This window comes from Orcinus orca, chromosome 1 (assembly GCF_937001465.1).
Source record: "Orcinus orca chromosome 1, mOrcOrc1.1, whole genome shotgun sequence".
Lineage (NCBI taxonomy): Eukaryota > Metazoa > Chordata > Mammalia > Artiodactyla > Delphinidae > Orcinus > Orcinus orca.
The window spans coordinates 2,272,071-2,297,305 of NC_064559.1; the positions used below are offsets into that span (position 1 = coordinate 2,272,071).

The 25,235-nt window shown below is 40.0% G+C and overlaps 1 protein-coding gene and 1 long non-coding RNA gene across 19 annotated transcripts in view; one reads left to right on the forward strand and one right to left on the reverse strand.

Annotated features, from left to right (window-relative positions):
- LOC125964819 (uncharacterized) overlaps positions 1-4,037 on the forward strand; it is a 44,269-nt gene extending 40,232 nt beyond the window's left edge. For 10 of the 11 annotated variants that reach the window (XR_007478080.1, XR_007478084.1, XR_007478086.1 and 7 more), the window contains 2 exons: positions 1,994-3,629; positions 3,768-4,037. This is a non-coding gene — a long non-coding RNA (uncharacterized LOC125964819). The remainder of the gene's footprint in view (positions 1-1,993; positions 3,630-3,767) is intronic. The other variant, XR_007478081.1, reaches the window with a different exon arrangement.
- LOC125964796 (centrosomal protein of 78 kDa-like) lies at positions 3,323-24,841 on the reverse strand. 8 transcript variants are annotated; one of them, XM_049711378.1, is made up of 6 exons: positions 24,282-24,841; positions 20,530-20,702; positions 16,840-16,978; positions 5,861-6,036; positions 4,866-5,037; positions 3,323-3,957 (listed from the first exon to the last, which is right to left on the reverse strand). In XM_049711378.1, exons 4-6 carry the CDS (start codon positions 5,956-5,958, stop codon positions 3,694-3,696), a joined length of 534 nt encoding a protein of 177 aa, XP_049567335.1. In that variant the 5' UTR covers positions 5,959-6,036; positions 16,840-16,978; positions 20,530-20,702; positions 24,282-24,841; the 3' UTR covers positions 3,323-3,693. The 8 variants fall into 8 exon arrangements, 5 of the variants coding, with proteins under 5 accessions (XP_049567335.1, XP_049567338.1, XP_049567334.1 ...); XM_049711381.1 differs by lacking the exon at positions 20,530-20,702; XM_049711377.1 differs by lacking the exon at positions 24,282-24,841 and having other exon boundaries at positions 5,861-5,984; positions 20,530-21,083.
- Between the last annotated feature and the right edge of the window lie 394 nt (positions 24,842-25,235).

Below are 25,235 nucleotides of genomic sequence, written 5' to 3' on the forward strand. Positions count from 1 at the left end.
ATTACTCCTAAAGCACAGTTATCTAGGTGAATGTTTGTATCACCCCAAACAGGCAGTAGTCACCAGGGAAAATAAGTTAATTGCCAGTCTTTTCTATTACTTTTTAAAAATCGGATTTAAGAAGAGAATTTTTTTAATGGCCAGTGAAAATGTCTCTTACTTTAGCTCTTGCCTTTTTCTACTTATTATTTATTTTTTTAATTTTTAGTTTAGTTTTGAAAAGTGTCTTTAAGTTATTTTAAGGTTAGAACCGAACCTTCCAGGGTTAAAAAAATATTGTGTCTCTTGAAAGAGATTATTTTAGACTTAGTGAAATGGATTTGATGCTAGAGAACATGTGACATCATACATTTGACCTTTTTGAAATGATTTACATTATATCAGCTACATTTTAAGTCCAGCAACTGTAACCAAAAAAAAAGAAAAAAAAACCCTACTAATTAAGGCAACTTTGCAGATTGATGGCATTAGATTATCAATTAAAATCTCAGTTTTAAACCAGATTTTTCCTCTAAATAGTGATCCAAAGAACACTAGTTTTAGGGTCAGTCTAATTAGTCAGACAGCCTTCTGATTGTTTAGTGCCTTCACTTGAAGTTTGTTAAATATTTTGAATATCACCTATGCTCCCATGGGACATTAGTGAATGTGAAGTCAACAAAAAAGAAAAAAAAAGTAAGAAAAAGGATTTTGTAGTAAAATAAACTTGAGAAATCCTGGGTTCAGTAAATTTAAACATGTTTCGTGACTGCAGGACTTTTGAGATGTGGAATGAGCTATAATGTGCTCTGTGAATTTCACTGTTAAGTAGAGTTTGGTCTGAAGTGTTTTTCAACTTTATTTGGCTCTACAACCCTTTGTCAGTGGAACATTTTAAAGGACTCTCTGTTTCTAGCAACTTTGGAAAATGCTGTTCTGGTCTCAGTTAAGCCCTTGAAATCTTAGCATTTGGAAGGAGATCCACACACAAGCTCATCCAATTTCTGGTACAGAAATCTACCATGTATCCATGCTATAGGCTCACTCAGCTGTGGGTGAGTATTTTGATAACAAAATGCTCACTACCCATAAATCGGCTGATTCTATAGTCGGAATGCTGGTCTGTTAGGAGGTTTTAACCTTTTAAGTGCCTTTTACTATTAGAAAATTTTAAGTTTTAAAATTTTGTCTATTGGACCTAGATCTGACCTCTGGATTAAGATACGTCCTACTCAAGTAAAAGAATCCTTATTTTTCAAGGATGATTTGTACATGAAAAAAAAAATCCATATACTTAAAATCATCTGTAAATAGTGACTGAAGAGTAATTGAAAATACGTTGAAAATAATTTTCATTTGAAATTTATGTCAAAATATGTTATTATATAAACGAATCCAGTATATTTTCTCTTATAGCCAGTAAAATTTAGGTTAAATTTTAATTACGCACAAGTGCCACAATTAAAAAAAAAGAATTACATTTTGTTTTGAGTGATTATTTCAGCAAAACTGGTTTATGGGACAGTAAACTGTCCTTCACTGCATGTTCAATGTTAGCAGCTCAAACAGGCTAATTCTGGTAAAAATTCAACTGTTTTCCAAGGCCTTCTCTTAATTATTTGATACTCAATTGTTTTTTCTTTTACTTCTATTGTATCTCTTTTTTAAATTGTTAACTACACATCCTCATTTATCAATGGCTTTGTATGTTTAACCAAGCAGATCTCTGGTATTATTTACAATGGCTTCATGATATTATATCTTTAAAATTCAGAATTTCACTTTAAAGTTGAATTTTATTTCTATTATACGGTATTATGTTTATGTTATGAATCCATCAGTGAGCAATTTGCTGAAACAGGATGAGCAATTTGCTGACTTAAAAGGGCTGGAATCTATAGACACCTTAGGATGTAGATAACGAATAGTTGGATGACAAGAAACCCTGTTATATGAAAACAGGAATAATGAGTGTTCCAAATCTTATCTTTTCGGTTCTTACTTTTCTCCAAAGGTTAGCTCTAGAGTCCTTAATTCTCCATTCAGTATTAAATTATTGACTATTTTGCCACAACTACTGAGCCTGCGCTCTAGAGCCTGCAAGTCACAACTACTGAAGCCTGTGTGCCACAACTACTGAACTCCATGCACCTAGAGCCTGTGCTCTGCAACGAGAAGCCACCACAATGAGAAGCCTGCACACCGCATAGAAGAGTAGCCCCCGCTCACCGCAACTACAGAAAGCCCGCGTGTAGCAATGAAGACCCAACACAGCCAAAAATAAAATAAATACATTTATTTTTTAAAAAAGTGGATGTATTTAAAAAAACCCAAAAAGGTCCTACTGTATAGCACAGGGAACTATATTCAATATCCTGTGATAAACCATAATGGAAAAGAATATGAAAAAGAATGTATATAAATGTATAACTGAGTCACTTTTCTGTGCAGCAGTAATTAACACAACACTGTAATTCTACTATACGTCAATAAAAAATAAAATTTTAAAAAACTGCCATAAAAATCACCACAGAAGGGGGACTTCCCTAGTGGTCCGGTGGTTAAGACTTTGCCTTCCAATGGAGGGGGTGAGGGTTCGATACCTGGTTGGGGAGCTAAGATCCCACATGCCTTGTGGCCAAAAAACCAAAACATAAAACAGAAGCAATACTGTAACAAATTCCATAAAGACTTTAAAAATAGTCGACATCAAAAAAAATCTTTAAAAAAATCACATAAATCAGAAACAAATGAAACATAATAAAGTCCATACATAAAAAAAAAGAGCATGGGTTCTGGTCACATCCCAGCTTCCCACTTACTTACAGCTGTGTAATTCTGGGCAACTCACAAAATGTCTCCTCAGACTCCTCATCTATAAGTGGGGATGGTAATAGTTCCCTACCTCATAGTGTTGCTGTAATCCATAAACACGGTTAAGTGCCTTGGTAAATTGTTTGATGCTCTCTGGTTATTGTGAATTAAAATATGTCAATGGCTTCTGGCCATACGATTTATAATAGTTTGACAGTTAACCAAATGGTAAAACTATTCCATTTATTATTCCCATCTCTTTTTACCCCTTACCCTGTTTTGTTGTTTATGTTTTCTCCCACCACAGAGTGTTAGTTCCAGGAGAGTAAAAGCTTTATTTTGTTCACTGCTGAAAGCAATAGCACCCAGAAAAGGACTGTACATATGAAGCCCTCAGTAAACACTAGCTGAATGAATGGTGCAAACTGTCACAAGGAAAAATACACCAAAACTTCCATTATAATAAAAAAGTATAGACAAATCTTTCTCTAATGGCTTCCAGTCAAGTATTTTAAAACACCATATGCTATAATAAAAACATAAGTAATTTATTAAAATTTGAAGGCAAAAACATAATTTTAAAAGATTTTAAAAGATTTAGACCTATGTTAGGCGTGATGGAATATGGATGCTTTCTGGAAATTCACAATCAGATCCAAGAGTATCACTTTCAGAATGTTCTAGTAGACTGAGTTTACTTTTAGTTGTCTTTGAAGAAACAGTCACTATTGTACTCTCTTTCTTAACAGAAATGTGTTTTTTCGAAGACTCACTTCTAATTGGTTCATTAAGCAAAGAATTATTTTGCCCAATTCCTTTGCTTTTCTGCTTTACAGGTGAGACACAGCAAGAATGCAGGTCCTTCCCAGGTTGTTTCTTAGCAGAGTAGTTTTTGGTATATTATGCTCTGGTCATTTTCTCTGAAGAAGACCTGCTATTTCTAAGTAATTCCTCTTCTTTTCTTTGACTTCCAGTTCCAGAAATGACGTCTGCTGAAGGAGAATATGTTCTAGCAATGAAATCTTCAAAAGACTCCTGCCGCTGCTCTGTGACTGCGACCCCCAGGTTGTCTTTGGAAGTTTCTAAGGCCTCCTGAGTAGAGACTGGGACATGGAAGGAGTCGACAGGCAAAGGAATCCCAGCATCACCTGTAATTTTCTGAAACTGGAGGGAAAAACAAAAGACAAGACAAAAATTCGGTGATGAACAAAGCCAACCATTAAAAAGTAGAGTTCAAAACTTCAGTGTTACTCTGTGATCTTATTATTAACACAGTCAATTGATTATTCAGAAGATTTCAGAGCCAGTTTTTCTCTAATTATATCCTGCCAAGTGATTCTCAGCTTAACCTAGCTATATCCAAGGCTATGTCCGCTACATTTTCAGACTTTGGTGACTGGGGTAGTTATTACCCATTTCCTTTCCCTCACTAAAAATAAAACCCTACTCTGTAAGAAAATTAATTTCTTTGCTATCCTCCAGGCACATGTAAACAGTATATAATATAGTTTGTGACCAGACTGTCAGTTCCCAAGACCAGTCTGAGATTGGCTGAGCTGGGCGAAGGGGGCTCCAAGTGAGGCTGGAGGAAAAGCTGACAGGTTTCCCCTCCCATTCCCATGACCAGGTGAGTCACTGTAATATCTTACGTATCAGCTATGTCAAGATTACTTACTTTAAAAATTGTATCAGTACGTGTACCTCCATTAGTGTTCCTTCATTGTTAAGCTGACTGCATACAAATAGAAACCTAGATAAAATATGACTAGAACAGACATTTATACAATTTAAAATTTGGGATATTTTCTGTAATGTTTTCTTTCTTCATTAAGGAGAGTTTGCTTTAACTCATACATTTTCTAAAGAACTTCCAGTTTTCTTATGTACAACAATACAGTATCATGAAACGGGTCCACATTTACTAATCTCAGATTTGAAGAGGACTCCAGAGTCTTCTAGCTCCCGAGCATGTGAACTATTAGAGACTGACCATTATTATTTTCTCTCTGACTTGGTCATTTCCTTTTTGCTAATCACTCTTAGAATCCTTAAGTGCTGTCGTCTCCACTTACTTGGAGATTTTGCGTTGGTCCTGGGGCACTCTGCTTTGATTCTGATTTTTCTTCTTCAAGTGCCTTCTTTTCTTCTTTAGGTGGGCTACTAACAGTAGAATTCATCTGGGGACGACCTAGTAAATGAAAATCTGACTGATCTATACCAGCCATTGTGGCCAGCTGCCCAAGCCTGGACCAGAGGAGGAAAGGAGAAAAGACAAAGGTTATTATAATCACAGAAGAGCAGTTTAGATTTCCCCAGACCTACAATCATGAAATACTTCTAAAATCTTAAAAGCCAACATCCTACTCCAGACTACAAGCCTCTCTCTCCCCCAAATTCTCAGCCCTTTCCAGATTCATCCTCTAGGAGACATCCCACTGTCTCACTAGCAGCTTCAACATGTACCATGCACCCCGTCCACTGCCAGTCACACCTCCATTCCCACACTTCTTTACCACCTTTCCTCCAGTTTCCAAGAATGTGTTTGTTCCTTCCTTCCCAACACCAACTCATTCACTGACAAAACACCACTCCATCAACTATCAATCTCCACTCCCCTCTTTCAGCAAAATTGCTCACGGTTGAGAACCACTGACCTATATCTTCCCTGCAGATTAATAATAATTTTTATGTCTAAGACAAAAATAACTTTAATTCAAACTTATCAAACAAGCAAAGTAAATGAAAGATAGGAAAATTCTTATCCATTCCCGAATATTTTCAATGAAAACTGCCTTCAATTTAGTCTGTACAAAAAACTGTACCTACTAATTACTCTGTCTACAGGTTACTCTTTTATAATAGGCTCCCCACTCTACCAAAGCAGGCTCCCCTATTTGCATTTCTTAAAAAATTTAATTCCTCCTTTTAAAACGTCAACTATATTACCTATAATTACACTAAATTTGGCTAAATAAGGCCACGTAAGTGATGAAAATTGCTCCAGTTCCTCAGCAAACTACCATTATAGTTGGAAAGAGAAGAACGCCATGAAGAGAAATGAACTAACCCAGCATATTTAAGGAGATCCAAGAAATTCTTCTGAAAAGAATTCTTCTGAAAAGAATTCTCAATGCTGCCCAAAACACCTTCATCATCCAGGATCATGCTTGTCAATGAGTGGACATGAAGGGCTTCAGACAAAGAGAAATTTATATTTCTTAACTGGGCATTTTCATGTTCCAGCTATAAAAGAAGACGGAAAATGTCTGACATGATTTTTTCTCATTGTCATCAAAAGTAGTCTTGCCTAGTTTCAAGGAACAAAACTAAAACACTCAAAATGTAATTAATCTGTAATTAAGCTAACTCTCCACCAGTAAAGACAGAGACCATATCACATAATAACCAAAACCCCCAGGCACCCAACAAAGTTTCCTATATAATGCTTAGGTGGTATATAAATAAACCAAAGTTATCGTTTTATTAACGATCTTTCACAAAAGATCACATTTCTAACTGGTTCAATTCATAATGGAGCCTCATTCCACATTAGAAAATTACCTGCTTTAAGTTTCCCTTAAATTAGAAAGTAAATTATAGAATCTGATCTGAACAAAACATATTACAACTCTGCTGGATGTTAAGAATTAACTTTAGCGAGCAAAATATCTAATGCTTACGTTTAAAAGTCCTAAATCATACCAAACCCAATTTATTAAATGTACGATCACCAATGTTTTCTTTGGCTCCTTCAAAATGTTCACTCCCGTGCACTCTTCCCCTTCCGCTCATCACCTATGCACTTAAAGCCCCCTATAAGCTCAACTCCAGTACTTCTCAGAAAGGCTGTTATGTTCATGATGCCCCTTTTGCCTTATATAAGCAGGTGCTCACCATTTATTGAATGAGTGTCCGCCAATCCAGTGGATGCACTTTGAAAAATTCCTCCCTACGCTCAACCTCTGATAAAGTATATTTAGATAGAACTTTTTAGATTATGCCCTGCTTTCATGCACATTACCTGATGTAATTCTTATAGTATATAATTTTATCTTTCATTACATTCTTAGAAGTTTTCCAATATCTTAAATTTATTTAAATGATTCACTTTCCTAATTCATTGCCAGGAGAGTCTCATTATGTCTTTTATGCTACTGTATATATAGTATATGCACAAAAAGTGCCTTCTTGAATCAAAGAATCATGAACAGGAAATAAGCTAATGTCATATAAAAGCACGCGTGCGCACGTGCGCACACACACACACACACACAAAACGAGATTTTCACATTTTTAAAAACATGCTTTCTGGAATATAGATCATACGATCACTAAATACCAGTAAATGCAAAAGTCCATATGATACAACCAATTTGCAACATATTACAGTTTTAAAGTTTACAAACTATGTGTATATGGATTAAAATCAAATCGAAATAAAACCAAAACACTCCCAAAAGTATAAGAAATTGTTTACTTCATTGACTCATTTATCAGCCTTAAGTCTTATTAGTCTTTCCTCCTTTAACTGCTTTAGGCACTCCTCCAGTTTTTCCTAAACAAACAGAGTAAATGTTATAACTAATTCGTAGTATAATATCCAAAAGCCTTTCCAGCTATAGGACTCAACAGGATTTAGGGGCAGAGCCAGAAGTGAACTCACATTTTAGTCTGCTACTGGTAATATCATACCATGCTAGTGAAATGAATTATCAAAATCTATCAAATTAACATAGTAAAGATTTATTTAAATTCCACTTTTTCCAACATAAATTTGTGGCAGCCCATCATAAAAGGCATATATGCGTATAACATAGCAAGTCAGAAATAAATAGTTAAGAACAAGAAAGAAAAGTTCTATTTTTATTTGTGGGTCTCTTTATAGTAGGAAGTCCTATTAATGAACATGCTTAACACACCTGAATTGCATTAACTGCAGATTCAAAAGAATTTTTTTAAAAAGTAATCACTTTTTTTTTTTTTATTGCGGTACACGGGCCTCTCACTGTTGTGGCCTCTCCCGTTGCGGAGCACAGGCTCCGGACGCGCAGGCTCAGCGGCCATGGCTGACGGGCCCAGCCACTCCACGGCAAGTGGGATCTTCCCCAGATCGGGCATGAACCCGTGTCCCCTGCATCGGCAGGCAGGCGGACTGTCAACCACTGCACCACCAGGGAAGCTCCAAAAGTAATCACTTTTAAAGCAATTTACAGTCAAGCACTGTTCCTGGAGTTCCCTGGGCATTAAATCTAATTATCAAAACACTAAGAGGGGGCTTCCCTGATGGAGCAGTGGTTAAGAATGCCTGCCAGTGCAGGGGACACGGGTTCGAGCCCTGGTCCGGAGAGATCCCACGTGCCTCGGAACAACTAAGCCCGTGTGCCACGACTACTGAACCTATGCTCTAGAGCCCCCGAGTCACAACTACTGAGCCCGCGTGCCACAACTACTGAAGCCTGCGCACCTAGAGCCCGTGCTCCGCAACAAGAGAAACCACCGCGATGAGAAGCCCGCACACCACTACGAAGAGTAGCCCCCACTCGACGCAAGTAGAGAAAGCCCGAGAGCAGTATCAAACACCCAGCGCAGCCAAAAATAGATAAATAAAATTAATTTATTTTAAAAAAAAACAAACTGTACGAGGAAAGAACAATCACTAACTCCATGTTATTTTACAGATGAGGGAAACAGAGGCAGAGAAGTAGAGTAAGTAGAGCAGCACAGCCAAGGTCACACCACTAAGTAGCAGAGCCACACTGTGGACTCAGGACGCTGGGTGCCATTCCTGCTCACGGACACCAAGGTCACTGAAATAAAATGAACACTGATAAACTCCCTTAGGAGTTTCAGGAAATAAGACACTTCGGTCCGTGAAGTGGGGACACTGCTTGCAATAGGCAGAATTCTAACAGAGCCCCTAAGACTCCTACTTACTGAAGTACACAAACCTTCCACTTATCCAATCAACCTCTAAATCTAGGTGCTGCAGTGAAGGGATTTTGCAGACGGAATTAAGGTTCAAAATCAGTTGATTTTTTTAAGATAGGGAGATTATTCTAGGTGGATATGGCCTACTCAGGCACCCCATGAAAAGGACCTGAACTCTTCCTGAATTGAAGTACAAAAGGGACAAGAGGGAGACTCTCCATTGCTGGCTCTGAAGAAGTCAAATGCTGCAGCAGGGAAGGCAAGCGAGAGGCCTCTAGGAGCTGAGACTGTCCCCCGACTGACAGCCAGCAAGGAAATGGGGACCTCTGTCCTGCAACTGCAGAATCTGAATTATGCCAACAAGCCGAAGAAGCCTGGAGGCATTCTTTCCCAGAGCCTCTGGATGCTAACACAGCCTGACTGACATCTTGATTTCAGCTCTGTGACCCACACAAACTATGGTGAACATCCAACGTTTGGGGCTCAATGTCTTACACTTAAATTTCACGTGCTTTAACACTCTCAGGAGGGAACCCACATGTTTCCGTGTGTATCTGAGCAGGAAACCCAGTCACGCTGTGCCTGGACTTCTGACCTGCAGAACTGTGAGCTAGTCAAATAGGTATTGTTTTCAGTCAGTAAGAGTGTAGTAAAAGAATCAATATCCTACTCAACCTCCAGGTTCGTGAACAAAATAAATGACTAGTCATTGTTTTAGGCCACTGTTTCGGGGTGGTTTCTTATGCAGCGATAAACAACCAGAATTCCTATACTTATGAAAACAGTACGGTATATTTATACCTTTTAACTGCTTTGAACAATCACGTAAAGAATGAGGAACTCTATTATATGCCATCATTGGGAGAGGAATTGGTATCACTTTCTGGAGAGTAGCTCTTGGTACCTAACAACAATCCTACATCAGGAGTTTACCCTAAGGAAATCAAAGATGTGGGCAAAGATTTATCTACCAACATGATATCATAAGATTGTTTATAACCAAACCCTAGAAGAAAGCTAAGAGCCTCCAAATTGGGACTGGCTTAAAGAAAAACAGCTCACCGTCTGAAGGAATGTGCTATGAAGCCACTAAGAAAAGAATGACAAGAGGTCTCAACCAGAGTTAATGAATGGGCTTCAGGAGTTCTACATTCATAATATATCTGTGCGTTTTTCCTGGGAGATGATGCATAAGCTTAATCAAATTCTCTGATGTAGAAGAGTATTTAGTGACATGGCAAAATATTTTTGATACTTTTTTAAGACAAAAGAGCAGATTAGGTGTGTGTACATGCAGAGGTGGCTTCTATTTCCTTCAAGAAGCTGTTCATTGTTTACAAACATTTGCTCAATGAACATATATTTTTATATTCAGAACATGTTTAAAAAATTGAGAGTCTAAGAACTTCAAATTCTTTAATGTTTCATTACTAAAGCCAGTCAAGTTTTCAATGGGGAAAAAGGAAAAAAAATTGCAAAATTCCTCTACTTTTAATATGATGGTTTAATCAATCTTCTAAAACTGATTTCAAAGAAATCCTAAACAAACAAGCAAACAAACAAAAAACCCTCACCACAGTCAGAGAAAAGTAGACTAAAATTCCTGACTGGTTCTAAATAGCACATCAAAGTGCAATTACATGCAACAGTTTCTCCCTCTAATGGAGGGAATTAGAACACAGTGTTAAATTTTTGTGAAAAAGTGTACCCTCCTCCCACAAAGTATTAATAATTCATGTCCCTTACATGGAAATATGGAACGAAAAAAGTTAAAGTAAAATTGCTTGATATTCTATTACTTAAGTAAGACTAATGATAAGGCTTTGGAATAATTTTCCTTCCTGTCATCTGCTCTCCTTCCTCCCTTCTGTACACCGGCTAGGGTGATTTTTCTGGGACAAAGCTCCCATCATATTGGATATCAAATTTTATGTTCAACTTTTCTCCATTTAACATTGAAATCAATCATTTCTCATATAATCAGGAGATTCATAACCTTGATTTTTTTGTGTGGGCTACAAAATATTCCACTGAGTGGGTTTACTGGTTAACCGTTTTACACATTTAAATTCTTTCCAACTTTTCAATATTATCAGACAATAACCGTTTTTATGCATGAAAGCTTTTTTCCATATTGAGAATACGTTCTTACAATAAATCCATAAAAATGAGTTTGAGATCAAAGCAAATGAACATTTTTAAGGCTCTGAGGTAGCTATCTCCAAACTTCTTTCCAAAAGATTTGAGATTTTATACTGCCATCAGCGATGTATCACTTGGTATATAACCTCTACTACTGTTGGCTTATTTCCTCAAGTAGAGTGCAAGTTATTTGAAGATAGGGGGTGTATTTTATTAAGTGTTTATCCCCAGCACCTGTGCCTAGCACAACGTAGACGGTCAATAAATAATTGCTTAATAAGGAAAATCCCTGCCAATACAAGATGTACGTGTGTGAAAGACAGACTGTGTGTTTTTCTCTAACTGGATAGATGAAAACTTGTCATCTTCTTTAATGTGCAATTTTTTTTCTTATAATTAGCAATTAAATTTCTCTTTTAGATTATACTGTAAAAATTCAGATTCTCTGAGGCAAATGGGCCTGGCACTACCCATTAGCTATATAACCTTGGACAAGTTCTATAACTCTAGGTCTCAACTTCCTTATCTATAAAATGGAGATAAGCTCCCATATCACAGAGCTCTTGTGAGGATTACATGAGTTAAAACACATATAAAATTAGAAGAGTGCTTGGTACACAGCATATGTTCAGTTAACGCTGAATGAATAACATGTGAACGCAAACAGTAGTGAAGGGCTTAAAATGAAATAGTCTCATCCCACTCCCACATCCAGCACTCAAGAAGCGACCAATTCTTTACTCAGGTTTTTAATTATAAAATAAGATATGCGTACTGAGAAGTGCACAGAACAAAACTGTCAATGTGACAAATAAAAAGAGAATACTTACATAAACACTACTCGAATCTGAAAGTATTGATACTTGTCAGCATCTCAAACCCCCCCCATATCCTTTTCCTATCACAATCTCCTTCTCTCTTCCCAGTTAAACACCATCCTCATTTCTTGACAATCCTTTCCTTTAACCTGCATGCATCCCTAACAAAAGAGTTTAGTTTTGTCAACATCTAACTTTATGTAGATGATCATAGTATATGAAATCTTTTCTATCTTATTTCTTTCACTCAACATTGGTTTAAAAAATTCATCCACATTGCAGCCTGTAGCTCTAGTTCATTCAATTTTATTGCTTGATAGTTTTCCCACTGTACGAATACACATAATTTATTAAATTTTTGACTCTTAATGGACATTTGGTTTGTTTTCAGTTTGTGCTAATGCAAATCATGGACAGGAATCCTGCTGTACCGGTTATTCTGGTGCATTTACACAGGGCGGGGGTGAGGGCTGCTGGCTCACAGGCTATTTATATACCTTCAGTTAATGGAGAGTGCTAAATGCTTTCCAAAGTAGTTGTGTTGATTTATACTCCAGTGTAAGCAGGGTAGAGGATTCCCATAGTACTCCAGGTCTACAATACCTGATAGTACCACACTTTATTTATGTATTTGTCAAACTGATTGGCATGTAGTTTCATTGGTTTTGACTCACTTTTCTCTTATTACTTAATGAAGTCATACACTTTTCTGTGTTTACTGGCTGTTTGGATTTCTTTTATGAGGTTTACGTCAACTATTGTTATTTTATTATTATTTATTTTTTTTTGGCTGAGTTGGGTCTTCGTTGCTGCGTGCTGGCTTTCCCTAGTTGCGGTGAGCGGGGGCTACTCTTCATTGCAGTGGCTTCTCTTGTCGTGAAGCACAGGATCTAGGCGGGCGGGCTTCAGTAGTTGTGGCACGTGGGCTCAGTAGTTCTGTCTCACAGGCTCTAGAGCGCAGGCTCCGTAGTTGTGGCACACAGGCTTCGCTGCTCTGCGGCCTGTGGGATCTTCCCGGACCAGGGCTCGAACCCGTGTCCCCTGCCTTGGAAGGCAGATTATTAACCACTGCGACACCAGGGAGGTCCAACTGTTGTTATTTTGAATTCTTCTCCATTTCCAAGTAATACTCTTACATGACCATTTTCTGACTAAATTGGTGGCATTATCTGTTCACTTTCTATTTTACTAAGTAAGGGTTTAGTTCCTCTACACTCTTCCTATGTCCACACTGCTCAGTAAAGTTATGTCATCATTAGTTATTCCACTGTTCATGATCTCTTTGACTTGTAGTGATATACTTAAACACCTACATTGTTGATCAACTATAAACTCTCTCAACATCACACTTTGTAAAATGAGGACATTCATACCATCTTCCCTTTTTTCTACCTCCTGTCTACCTTCCAAACCTAGCTTTTACATTGTCAAAGTTGAAATTTATATTCTGTTCTATGTGCAGTTAAGTCTTCTGTTATTTGAGAGTCAGTAGGCAGTAAGGTTTAAGACAACAGGCAGAGAACCTAAACTCAAAGCCTCGATCCAACCCTAATTTAGGTACAGCCTGGGCAAGTTCCTACCCTGTCTTAGCTTCCTTTTCACAAAAGTGGGAATGATATTAGCATCAACATCATAAGGCTATACAGCGGATTAAATGAGTTAATATATGCAAAAACACTTAGAGCCTAATATATACTAAGTACATACTAGTACATTTCAGTACATACCAAGTTAATGCAAATACTTACTAAGTATAGTTTAGGTTAGTTATTTGTTATTACATGCAAGTTGACAATAAAAGCTGCAAGCCAAGACAGTATTGCTATTATTACAATGAAATTAATATTGCCCACTGCAGATGTACTGTCTCTGTGTATAGACTACACCTCGTTCCATACTGTGTCAGTGTCACTGCCCTTGTGCAGGGTGACCACATACCCCAAGCCGCCTTGGGCTGTTCCAGTTTATACCTGTTGTCCTGATGTTACAATATTAGAGCGCCTCCTTACACTATTGAAGTGTAAGGAGTTTGGACAAGTTCTGGTTTGGACAACAAATTAGATAGGTGGTCATTACCCCTGTGTGTCACTGAAAAGGGGGACATCTATAGTGTCAAGTTTAAGTGGATTCTTCTCTTCCTCACCAATAGTACGTTAAAAATCAACCATAGCTTAGTTTGCTTCATGTTTATGTCAGTATAGCCTTTTGTCCTCTGGAGTTCAAGTTCCTTCTCCTCTTCCTCTCCCTCCTCCCTTCCAACAGTGCCTAATACCTAGTAAGTACAATATGCCTCAAGGTGTTTCTAAGCTCTCAATCACACAATCAATAGAAGCCTATCCAATCTAGACTAGTTGCTCTCTGCACTGAATCACTTATTACCTTCCTTCTTGGTTTATTGCCTCATTTTGCTGGATTATTTCTATAAATAGCTTAAGATGTAGCACAGGAGGCAATTTTTCAAATTTCTTTGTGTACAAAATATCTTCTTCAGCCTCCACTTATGACTGATAGTTTGGCTGGATACAAACCCCTAGGGTGAAAATTATGTGTCTGAGAAACTTTGGAGGTATCTTTCTAATTCTTTCCAGGATCCATGGTGCTGAGGACAAGTATGATAAAGTCAGATTTTTACTTTTTTTTTTTTAGGTGACCAGTATTTTTCTCTCTGGAATGGATGTATCCTGTCAGTATTTTATTCTATGTTAATTTATTTTTTCAGTATTTTAAAGTTTCACAATGAAGGGTGCCTAGGTGTGAGTCTATTCTTGTTCATCTCGCTCAAAACATGAGTAACTATTTTCAATCTGAGGCCTGATGTCTACTTTCAGCTGTGGGGAATTTTGTTGCCCTTTGACAGCTTTCCTCCATTTTTTTTCTGGGTCTGGAGTTTCTAATAGTAACATGTTGCATCTCCCAGATGCAGCCTCTCTAACTTATTGCTATTACATTTTCCATTGTGTCTTTCTTTTTTATATAATGAGAAATTTTTTAGATTCCTACTGAATTTATTTCAGCAACCATATTTTCATTTCCAAGAGACCTCTCTTGCTTTCTGACCATTCTCTTTTTAATTAACACCCTAATCTTATTTTATAGTTGCTAGCTCTTTTTAAACCTCTCTCAGGATACTAATTAGGGTTTTTTCTTAAATTATTTTGTTCCCTAAATTGTCCCTGGTCCTACTAGGATATGTTTTCACTCTTTTTCCCCCTCTCATGTTGGAAGCTTTACTCAACTATCAGGCAAATGACAGTTATTTTCTATTTAAGAATGAGTGCAGAAAGCTCCCTGAAGTCAACGATTGATTGGTTTCTTATGCAGGAAAAAGCGGGGAGTAACTGTAATAGGATCCCCCCCAAACACAATTTTCTAGGGCGTAAAAACTCACACTAGCTGCCCTAGTTCTCGCCAGTTTCACTGTTTTCAAAATGAAAGCATCTCATTTCAGGAGCGTGAGGGCAGGGCTGGGAGTCCGCTCCTCCAAACACAACCCTTCAATGAGCTCCCCTATTTCAGTCACACTTTTAACTAACTCCACCCTCTCTCCTACATGCGCATCTGAGCATGGGGCTACTTCTGCAGGTGGGGTCAGAATCCTCCTCAGTTGCAGGTGGTCCCTGTGCATATTCTAGATGATGCTTTTCCTCTGTTCTACTGCTTCGGTTTCACACTCTTCCACTTGTCTTCTGTCTTTCAAAACTATGTTGAAATCTCTTGATTGTTGTGGGCTTATATAATTAAACACTTTGATACCATCCTTGTAGTGTCTTGTCAAAACGGAGAAGAGGGCTTCCCTGGTGGCGCAGTGGTTGGGAGTCCGCCTGCCGATGCAGGGGACGCGGGTTCGTGCCCCGGTCTGGGAGGATCCCGCGTGCCGCGGAGCGGCTGGGCCCGTGAGTCACGGCTGCTGAGCCTGCGCGTCCGGAGCCTGTGCTCCGCAGCGGGGGAGGCCACAACAGTGAGAGGCCTGCGTACAGCAAAAAAAAAACAAACGGAGAAGAGCTGAAAGGGTTCTCAGTGCATTCTGAATCTGCTATTCTGTGGTCCCAGTGTGTAAACTTCTTGGTCTTCCCCAGTGTCTATCATTGCTATTAGAAATACAATCTCCTGGTCTACTCGTGAAGGAAATGAATACAACACATCTAAAATGACAAGGAATGCGGGTTAGATGCTCTAGGGTCTTGTCATACTCTGCCATTTACTAATAAACCACTTACGTGCTACAAATTGTAGGTGCTCATTTATAAAATGAAAGAGGGTAACTCTACATTAACTATAAATTTCTCCTACTCTAACATTTCATAATTTTCTAAGTTATTTTCTTAAAATTTCTCTATATTATCATTAATTTTAATTAAAAAAATAAAATCTAACTTTCTCTTTTGAAAATCAAAGAGTTAATTCCCATAGTCCTACAATAATGGGACAATTAGTTCTGAAACCGGACAAGTTCCATACGAAAAGAAAATCATATTAAATAATTTTAAAAAATTAAACATGGGACTTTGTAGCACAAAGACAAGGTCCCCCCCAAATGGTGTTCCTTTATTTACTAGAAATGTTCAGCTCTTCATTAAAGTTGAAATAAAATAAATGTATTATTTTTTAGGTGCAAAAATTTCTTATGAAAATCCATTTTTCTTTTCTGTCCATACAAACAATAGTATGGAATGACATTAGAGGTCAGGTTTGTTTGGTAATGGAATGTAGCTTCTTGATATTTTTTTAGTTTAGGAAAGGAGAATATCAACATCAAAACTTTTTTCAACTTTACTTTTATTTAAAATGAGGCCATATTTTCCTCTTGTAAAAAGAGAGTTCAACTAGAACTGTCAATTTTCTCATCTGTAAAACAAGAGCACTGAATCAGCTGACTATATTCATTCAGAACTCAATTTCTTTATCGTATGATCACTAAGGTTCTCCCTAAATCTAATATACTAAGGTTCTAAGGAAAGGAAAATATATTGCTAACGACATGTTTTGATTTTTATTTCTTAGAGTTCAAATGTCCACCATTCACCTTGGTCTAAGCTTAACCATTCAAGGGGATACAATGCAGATGGGAGGAGAAAACAGAACCCTCACACAAGCTGTGCCGTGTTGCAATTAGCCTTCCGTTTGAAAAATAATCTTCTCTATAGCTTTAAAGTGATACCTTTGTACCGGCAATGCTTCTTGTTTCAAACAAATTTTCTCTGGCTCTTCCTAAACACTTTCTGAGGAATCATCGACCTCTTCAATTTCTGAGGAGGAAGGACTCTCTACTGTCACAGTCACAGGAAATTCTGATGAACCTGAGTGTCACAAGAAGAAGACAGGAAACCACAGAGTTGTTAAACTACAGTGCAAAGAAAGAAGACAAGATTGTATAAAAGACAACACAAGCCAGATACCAAATATGCAAATATTAGAGGACATTTAACAAAAGTGATCTGAGGTATCATTATTTATAAACGTCTCTCACTGCTCCTTAGTCTAAAACAGGCAATGACTAAGTAAAAGTACAGTAACTTATTTTTGCTATGTTACTGTACAGACCTCTGTTGTACACAGTTAGGATTAGTAATGGGAATTGCCCATATTATTTTATTAAGTTTCTTTCACAGAAGCCAAGGGAAGATCCAAGGTAACCATTTTTTCCCAGATCAACTTTAGACTGCAAATGAAAAATTTATTCTTCACTATCAGACAAAAACAGTCTGGAAGAAAATGTAGTTTTTCAGAGGAAAATACATCAGTAAAGGGACTGATAAACAATTAGAAGAATAATCAGAAAGTCAACATATCTAAGCTGTGTATAATAGATGTTAGAATTTTAAAAAGTAAATCACATACACATACATAACTAAAACTGACCCATCAAAATTTCATCTTCTCATCACCCTTAAGCCAAAACTAGGGTAACAGTAATACAATTCTCCTGTCAAGCTTCACTGCCACTGCAATGTTGTTCAATTGGACATTTCCAAACATTTAAAACCTGAGTTGGCCACAACCCCACAAAATTCTACAGATCATAAAGAAGTGTGCTGGGATTATGTAACTATGCAGAAGACAAGTCACTAGGACATCATTTTGACAACAAGCAGCAAACCTGCAGCACAGGAAAACCCTAACAGGAGAACGAGGTGCACACCTCTCTCTCTGGGCATGCAAGGGCAGCACTGACACCCAAGATGCTCTTCTCTCAACCTCAGCAGTGGTGTCTTTCACAGAGCAACTATGCAGTCTCCTAGAACCACTGGGAAGGAGAATCTGATACTGACAGTATTAGCTTGCCATGAGGCCAGAAGCGAGGGAATGTGTGTGGCCTTGGTGAGAGAGCAGAGGTTTGGGAGATGTTGCTTTATATTGGCTTTTCGATCAGGAATTTGTACATATAGCCCTCAAACAACGTTTCTTGAAAACATATGAACATTCTTGAGTATGACAGCTCCATGTGAGGGGTCAGAAATGGCAGTCAAGTTCATTTCACTGGGTAACAGCTGATGTGCGGACTGGAGAACAGGCTTCCTTGTTTACAGACAACCACAAGGCTGCCAGTTGTGTGCCAAATCCACACAACTACACAGTTGCATTGGGAGAGCGACCAGACAAGTTCTACACAGATTTATTTCAGAGAGGGAAATGCTTCTTGTAAGCCTCTGTCAGTTTAAAAAGCAAGAAGAATGACCATCCACCTCTCCCAATTCAAGCCCTACATATCATAAATATGATAGCTACACACCAGCAACTGATTACATACATCACGAGCTTTGATGAATGGCAAGCCCCTAAAAAGATATCAACAAAACGAAGTTAGATCTTGATGTAAATACATCACCAGTTAAACCCAGTTAATACAACTATTTAGTATTATGTACAGTAACCACACAGAATTGTGTATAAAAATAAATAAGCTCAAAAGAAGGACCTGGAAGGCTCTGCTACAGAGAAAACTGAGCAGAATTCAGCCGACTGGCTTGGTAATAACTCTCTGAACTGCTGAGAGGCCCCTTCAGTTCCTATGTTCAGGATGCTTGAGATTTCAGTCTCACTTCTGTAAATGGTGATATTAATCGTTCTCTAATTTACCACTCTGTGTGACAAGGATGGACCTGAGATAGTGTCTCAGGAAGAAGATAGAAAACCACAGAGTTGTTAAACTCAAGTGCAAAGACTGGGGATTCAACACTATACTTTATGCAACAGCAATTCACATTACCATTTGGTCAGATTCTTTCAACAAAACAGAAGCTGCACTCACATGTATTAAAAGACAAAAATTAACTGCCATCTGTATTAATATGTTAATCTGCTTCAATCACATGTTTTCATGAAAGTTTAAACATAAAATCACCTGTAAGATCTAGGCCATGTGATCTGCTCCCTGCCATGTCAGATTATACCCCGTGAAGTTTACTGTCTTAAGAGTGATAGAGTTCTTTATACCTTGACAAATAACTAAAAGGAAAATAAAAACACACACACACAATAAGATGAAGAGCCTATACATTTGTCAGTCTTGATTTATTTGCTTTTCTTGAGTCAATTGGAAGTTTATAGCCACATTCTTTTTTTTTTTTTTTTTTTTTTCTTTGGTACACGGGCCTCTCCCGTTGCGGAGCACAGGCTCCGGACGCGCAGGCTCAGCAGCCATGGCTCACGGGCCCAGCTGCTCCGTGGCATGTGGGATCTTCCCAGACTGGGGCACGAACCCACATCCCCTGCATTGGCAGGCGGACTCTCAACCACTGCGCCACAAGGGAAGCCCTATAGCCACATTCTTAAAATCATTAACTGCAATCTTCCCAAACAGGTAATTGATGAACTGATGCATTCTAAAACTTGTCAGTAACAAAGTGTTATTCCAGTTTACAGCAACAGTTTAATTCTATTTAGGTACTAAAACTGAATACACTGGATACTGCAAACTTTCTTCCCAACCACTCAGTAAAGTACTACATACTTTTGAGACAAAGGAAAAAAAAGAAAAACCTAAAGAGCATAAGACTCTTCCGATTTTCATTTCCAATGATACATGCCAATCTTGATGATCAATCAGCGATTTAAATGTCAACTATAAACCCAGTATTTTATTAGCTGCTATGCATTATACTAGAGCAATAGAAGAGGGAGGACCTCAAACCCTCTGTTCCCCCAAATTGAAAGGCAGGCTTCCTGACCCCTCCAGACCACTACTGGACACAGGGAACACACACTAATGTTTCAGGACCCCAAACAACAGTCACCTGCTTTGTGATTACTTCCATGACACACCCTCACCAACACCACTGAGTTTGCTGCTCCTACGGGACGTTACATATATTTCCTATTTGAACACATACCACAGTGCATTATAATTATGATTGCAGATACATATTCTAACAATTTAAAGATCATGATGACTTTTTTGCTCTTTACATGTTGCTATTTCCCTTCCCATAATATTTCTTGAAGAGAAACCATAAAAATATAGACAAACACAAAAAACAGAAAATATACAAAACATGTGGTTTGTGGCTTAACACAAACTTAAGTAAGATTAATTCTGACAGTATCCAGCATGACAAACTTCCATGGTACATGTGATCCAGGCATGAACAACACCAAGAAAAGGCAGACAGGAAGTAACATGGTGTGTAGGAAATCACGAGACCAGTCTGATGGGAAGAGACTTAAAGAAGACTGAAACTCACTTTCTAAACCACCATCTCCAATTGGACAATTCGCAAGACACTGGTGCCCCAAAGTGGCCGATTTATTCAATCCCTTTAATGGGGAGGAACAGTTTAAAATTTTACCCCTTTAGTTTGCCCCAAAAGCAACTATCAAATGTTGGCAGGACACAATGAAGGCTTACCACCTTTGTTAACATAGTTACGTCTCTCCCTCTCACAACTAGCCCACCTAGCTCCAGGTTCCTTAGCGCACCTGACGCACTTACACAGCATCTAAGAGCTTTACACAACTGGAAGGTCACATCTTTATTTCTTATTGCAGGAACACAACTTCTGGAAACTTTATTTCTGTCAAAACCTAAAGCAAAATTATTGTAAAATGAGTGATTTAAACCATACATTTTATCACCGTTAAAAAGCAGCTAAAAAGAAAAAACACATCTGCTCTGTGCTAAGGATTAGAAACGACTCCTGCCCTTAAAGCCTCATTAAGGAGGGACATGTATAAACTCAAAATTTCAATCACATGATATAAAGAACCATAACCTTTATGAACAGAGGTTCCTATGGAGGCAAAAAGTTATGTCTAAGCGACGGCTTCATGATAAACCTGAAGTACAATCAAGAAAGATGAGGCTATGCAGAGTTGGAGGAGGAGGTGCATTAACTGCAGAGGGAGCACCTGTGCAAAGACACTCAAGCCTGACTCCTGCTGGTCACTGTAAATACTGCAGGTGGCGATGACTAAAGGCCAGGGGTCCAAGTGTGAGAAGGGACAGAAAATAGAGATGTCAGTCGAATCAAGCCTGGGAGAGAGCATGGCTTGTATCCCACAGGTGATGAGGCCCGGGGCTACCACTGGCTGAGTAAGGGTGCCTCCGCTGATTAGAGAAAGGCTCCCCGCTGCTGAAGGACCAATTAGATAAAGGGAGTGATCACAAAAAGCTCCCCTTCCTCAGGGCCAAAGAGCCCCAGGAGGCTCGGTAGAGCACAGTTCAGACTACACGCCTCTGGGCAGAGCACAGACTGGGCGGCTAGTATGCACTAACTCTGTGTGGGCAAGCCATTAGCAGCATTATTTTAGGCGTATCTTTTCATGTTAGAAGATCACTCAACCCCAGTAGGCAGATGAACTTAGAGGAACTGAGTCCAGGGGCCACGAAACCACCCAGGAGCTTCTGCCATAGTCCGGGCAAAATGTAATATGGATGAAGAAGCAAATTTAGGAGGAGGCCAAAATCTACAAGCTGGACCCACTGGATTGAAGACATAAAGAAAGTTCAGTGAAGGAACTCTGAAGAGAATGGGCTCTGCAATAAATTTTTCTTACATTCAATGTAAAATATTAGGCAAAATTAAGTACTGTGGTCTTTAAGGTCCCTTCCAGCTCTAATTTCTTTTGATTTCTAACTTATTACTCTGGTTAAGTAAAGTCCCTTCAGAGGTATGGAACAGTTCCTACACCTGAATGGGATGCAAAGAAAAATCTGATTTCTCTTCACTAGGGGATGAGTTGAACTGTCCTTGCAGAAGAGATAACACATGGTGTGAACCCCAGATCCTAGAAAAAGGCCAGGCACACGATAAGTATTCAGCTTTTTGAAAACAAATGAACAATCATTTCCTCTCCTAAATCTTCACACCCTTCCTCTGCTGGCTACTTTCTCTCAGCTTATAAACATCCTCAAATATACTCACTTAAGAGAGGCCCGCGCACTGCGATAAAGAGTGGCCCACACTTGCCACAACTAGAGAAAGCCGTCGCACAGAAATGAAGACCCAACACAGCCATAAATAAATAAATAAAATTTAAAAAAAAAAAAAAAAAAATATATATATATACATATATATATATATATACTCACTTAAAAAACTCTCAGACCTATGATTCTTTGTATCGTCTTGTGGGTAACCTAAGTATCTCACATGCCTTCAAACACCTGTCCTCCCAAAAAGCCCAGATCTGAACCTTGGGCCCAGACCCGTCTACCAGGCCCCTCTAAAGCACTGAAGATGAAGTAAGATCCTCTCGCCACCCCCAATCCCTTCCTACTGTGCTCTGTATCTCACAAAAAGATGCAGCTGTAAACTGTCACCCATGCTTGCTGCCATCCCTTTTCTAACTGGTCACCAGGCCCCACCCATTCTCTCTCGGATCTCCAAAATGCAGTCCAACCTTTTATAATTTAAGTGGGACCTTTAGATTACAATTCACGCTGCACCCAATCAACTGCCTTCCACATGGATGTCCGAGTGAGCCTCTAAACCAGAAGTCCATCTTATTGTTTATTAGGGTTTCCCACAGCCTTCAGGATAAACATCCAATCTTCTGACAGGACAAACAAGGCGCCTTTCTGTTGGGCCCCACTAAGTTCTCAGTATCAACTCTCATTTCTTTCCCAAACCCTGAGTTCCAGTCCTGTACATTAGTTTTGCCATATTTTCTTACATTTCTCAAACTTCAACACACTGCTTTCTCCTGCCACCCCAGGAGCTTCTACATATCCTTAGAAAGGATGGCACTTCCTCCCAGAAGCCTACCCTGAACTTTCCCTTCCAAGTTTCTGTGCTCTGCAAAGGGGAAAGATGGCGGGGAGGGATACATTAGGAGTTTGGCATTAACATATACACACGACTATATATAAAATAATCAACAAGGACCTACTGCATAGCACAGGGACCTCTACTCCATATCCTGTAACAAACTGTATGGGAAAAGAATCTGAAAAGAAATGTATATATGTATAACTGAATCACTTTACTGTACACCTGAAACTAACACAATATTGTAAATCAACTATCCTCCAATATAGAATAAAAATTAAATTAAAAAACAAAAAGATTTTGCACTCTGTAGCACCAGAACTCACTTCTTCCAGAGCACTGACTACTGTGCTTGTGTTTACCTGCTGCCCAGTAGAAGGGGAGATTACCTAGGGCAGAAGCATCGTCTCCAGCAGCCCCTGGTTCTGACAACTCATTCAAGTGCCAGGATACTTTACACACATAAGATGCTTAATTAATTGTAAGAACCCTCAGAAAGAGTGGTTTTTAATGTCATTTTACAAGTGTGGGGATTGCAGTTCAAAAGTAACCTGCGCAGGCCACAGACAGCATAAGCCCTGGAATTCAAACCCTAAGCTGCCTTCACACCGGTGCTCTTTCCACTATATGATATGACTATTGAAAAAAAGACTTTTTTGGGCTTGCCGGGTGGTGCAGTGGTTGAGAATCTGCCTGCCAATGCAGGGGACACCGGTTCGAGCCCTGGTCTGGGAAGATCCCACATGCCGCGGAGCAACTGGGCCCATTGAGCCTGCGCATCTGGAGCCTGTGCTCCGCAACAGGAGAGGCCGCGACAGTGAGAGGCCCGCGCACCGCGATGAAGAGTGGCCCCTGCTCGCCGCAACCAGAGAAAGCCCTCGCACAGAAACGAAGACCCAACACAGCCAAATAAATAAATAAATTAATTAAACGAATTTATTTTTTAAAAAAAGATTTTTTTATCCTGAGCCCTGTTTTAATGGAAAGGAAATGAAGCTGGGATATATCAATTTCCTAATCGCTTTGGTCTGTACCAGGCAAAGTCATTCAACAGACCAGGTTACATCTGTGGAACAATTAACGATGCTCCAAACTGTGCTAAGTGTTCTACATTGCAGAGTCTACAAGCATTAACAGAGTGAGTCCTTGTAACCGCCACAGAGAGTGGGTCCTGTTAAGCCCATGCTACAGATGAGAACACTGAGACCTAGAAGCCTTAAGGCACTCGGCCGGGGTCACCGAGCTGGCAGGAGTCCTAAGCCGCACGCCCTGTCTAGTGCACGCACACCCGGGCACTGGGCACCGATTCTAGTGCCCACCCTCCACCTTGCACCATCTAAAATCCCGCTTCGCAGCGCCCACACGAGAGCCCCTGGAAGCGGGAACTACAAACCTGTCTCGCCCAGCCGTGGCTGGAAGAAGCTCTGGATACAGATCAGGGGCAGAGGGTGCTCAGGAGCGGCGCCCAGTCCACCCTGCGGAGGCGGTCGGCGTTAAGTCCAGCAGGCCCTCCCGCAGGGAAGGGCGCAAGGCGGGCAGAGGCACTGAGTCCTGCAGCGCGCACAGGTCCTCACAGCGCGGGAAGAAGTCGGCCGCGGTGTCGCCGCGCAGCTTCACCGAGTGATCATGGCCCGAGCGCGGCTTAGGGGACGCAAGCTGTGGACACGATGCCCACACCCGCCTGGGGGTCCTCGGCTCGCCATGAGGTTAGCCTCATGGCTCGCCTCCCGGCCCCTCGGGCGCTCACCGCCCTGCAGCGTGCGCAGGATCCGCGTCGCAGCCAGATGACGTAGGGCCACGGGCCCCAGCTGGGCCAGCACCTCCATGCCGCGCTCCCGCGCCACCTCCCGCGGCGAATCGCCGGCCCTTGGCGCCAGCCCCATCGTCCTCCGCGCGCGGGGATGCGGTTCAAACCGGCAGGCGGCTCCGTGGGGGCGGGGCTCGAGGACGACTGCGCGCTCGCCGTGCGTCCGCACGCAGCCTCGCCTCACATGGGGACGCGGCCTGAGGAGCAGGGGCGGGAGCTTTGAGACTAGTGCCGCGCCAAAGGTAGGAGGTGTGGAGAATTTGGGGTTTACAAAAAGCGTTTGCTGACTCATCCAGTGAGACATGGTTGTATCAATGCATTTTAAAAGTAGTACAACTCCCGATAAGTGTCTGTGCTCGCCCTGCCCAGGAGAGAGCGTGCACTTCTGAGGGACTCCCTGAAAGGCTGAGTGAACTTCTGCCTGTGGTCCCTTACCTGGTGCACGGGTGTGTGAATTTCTGCGGTGAGCTCTTAATTTCTGTAGTTTCTGCTGACTTGACACGGTGGTTGGCAAATGGTGACGTATTCCATGCATTCACG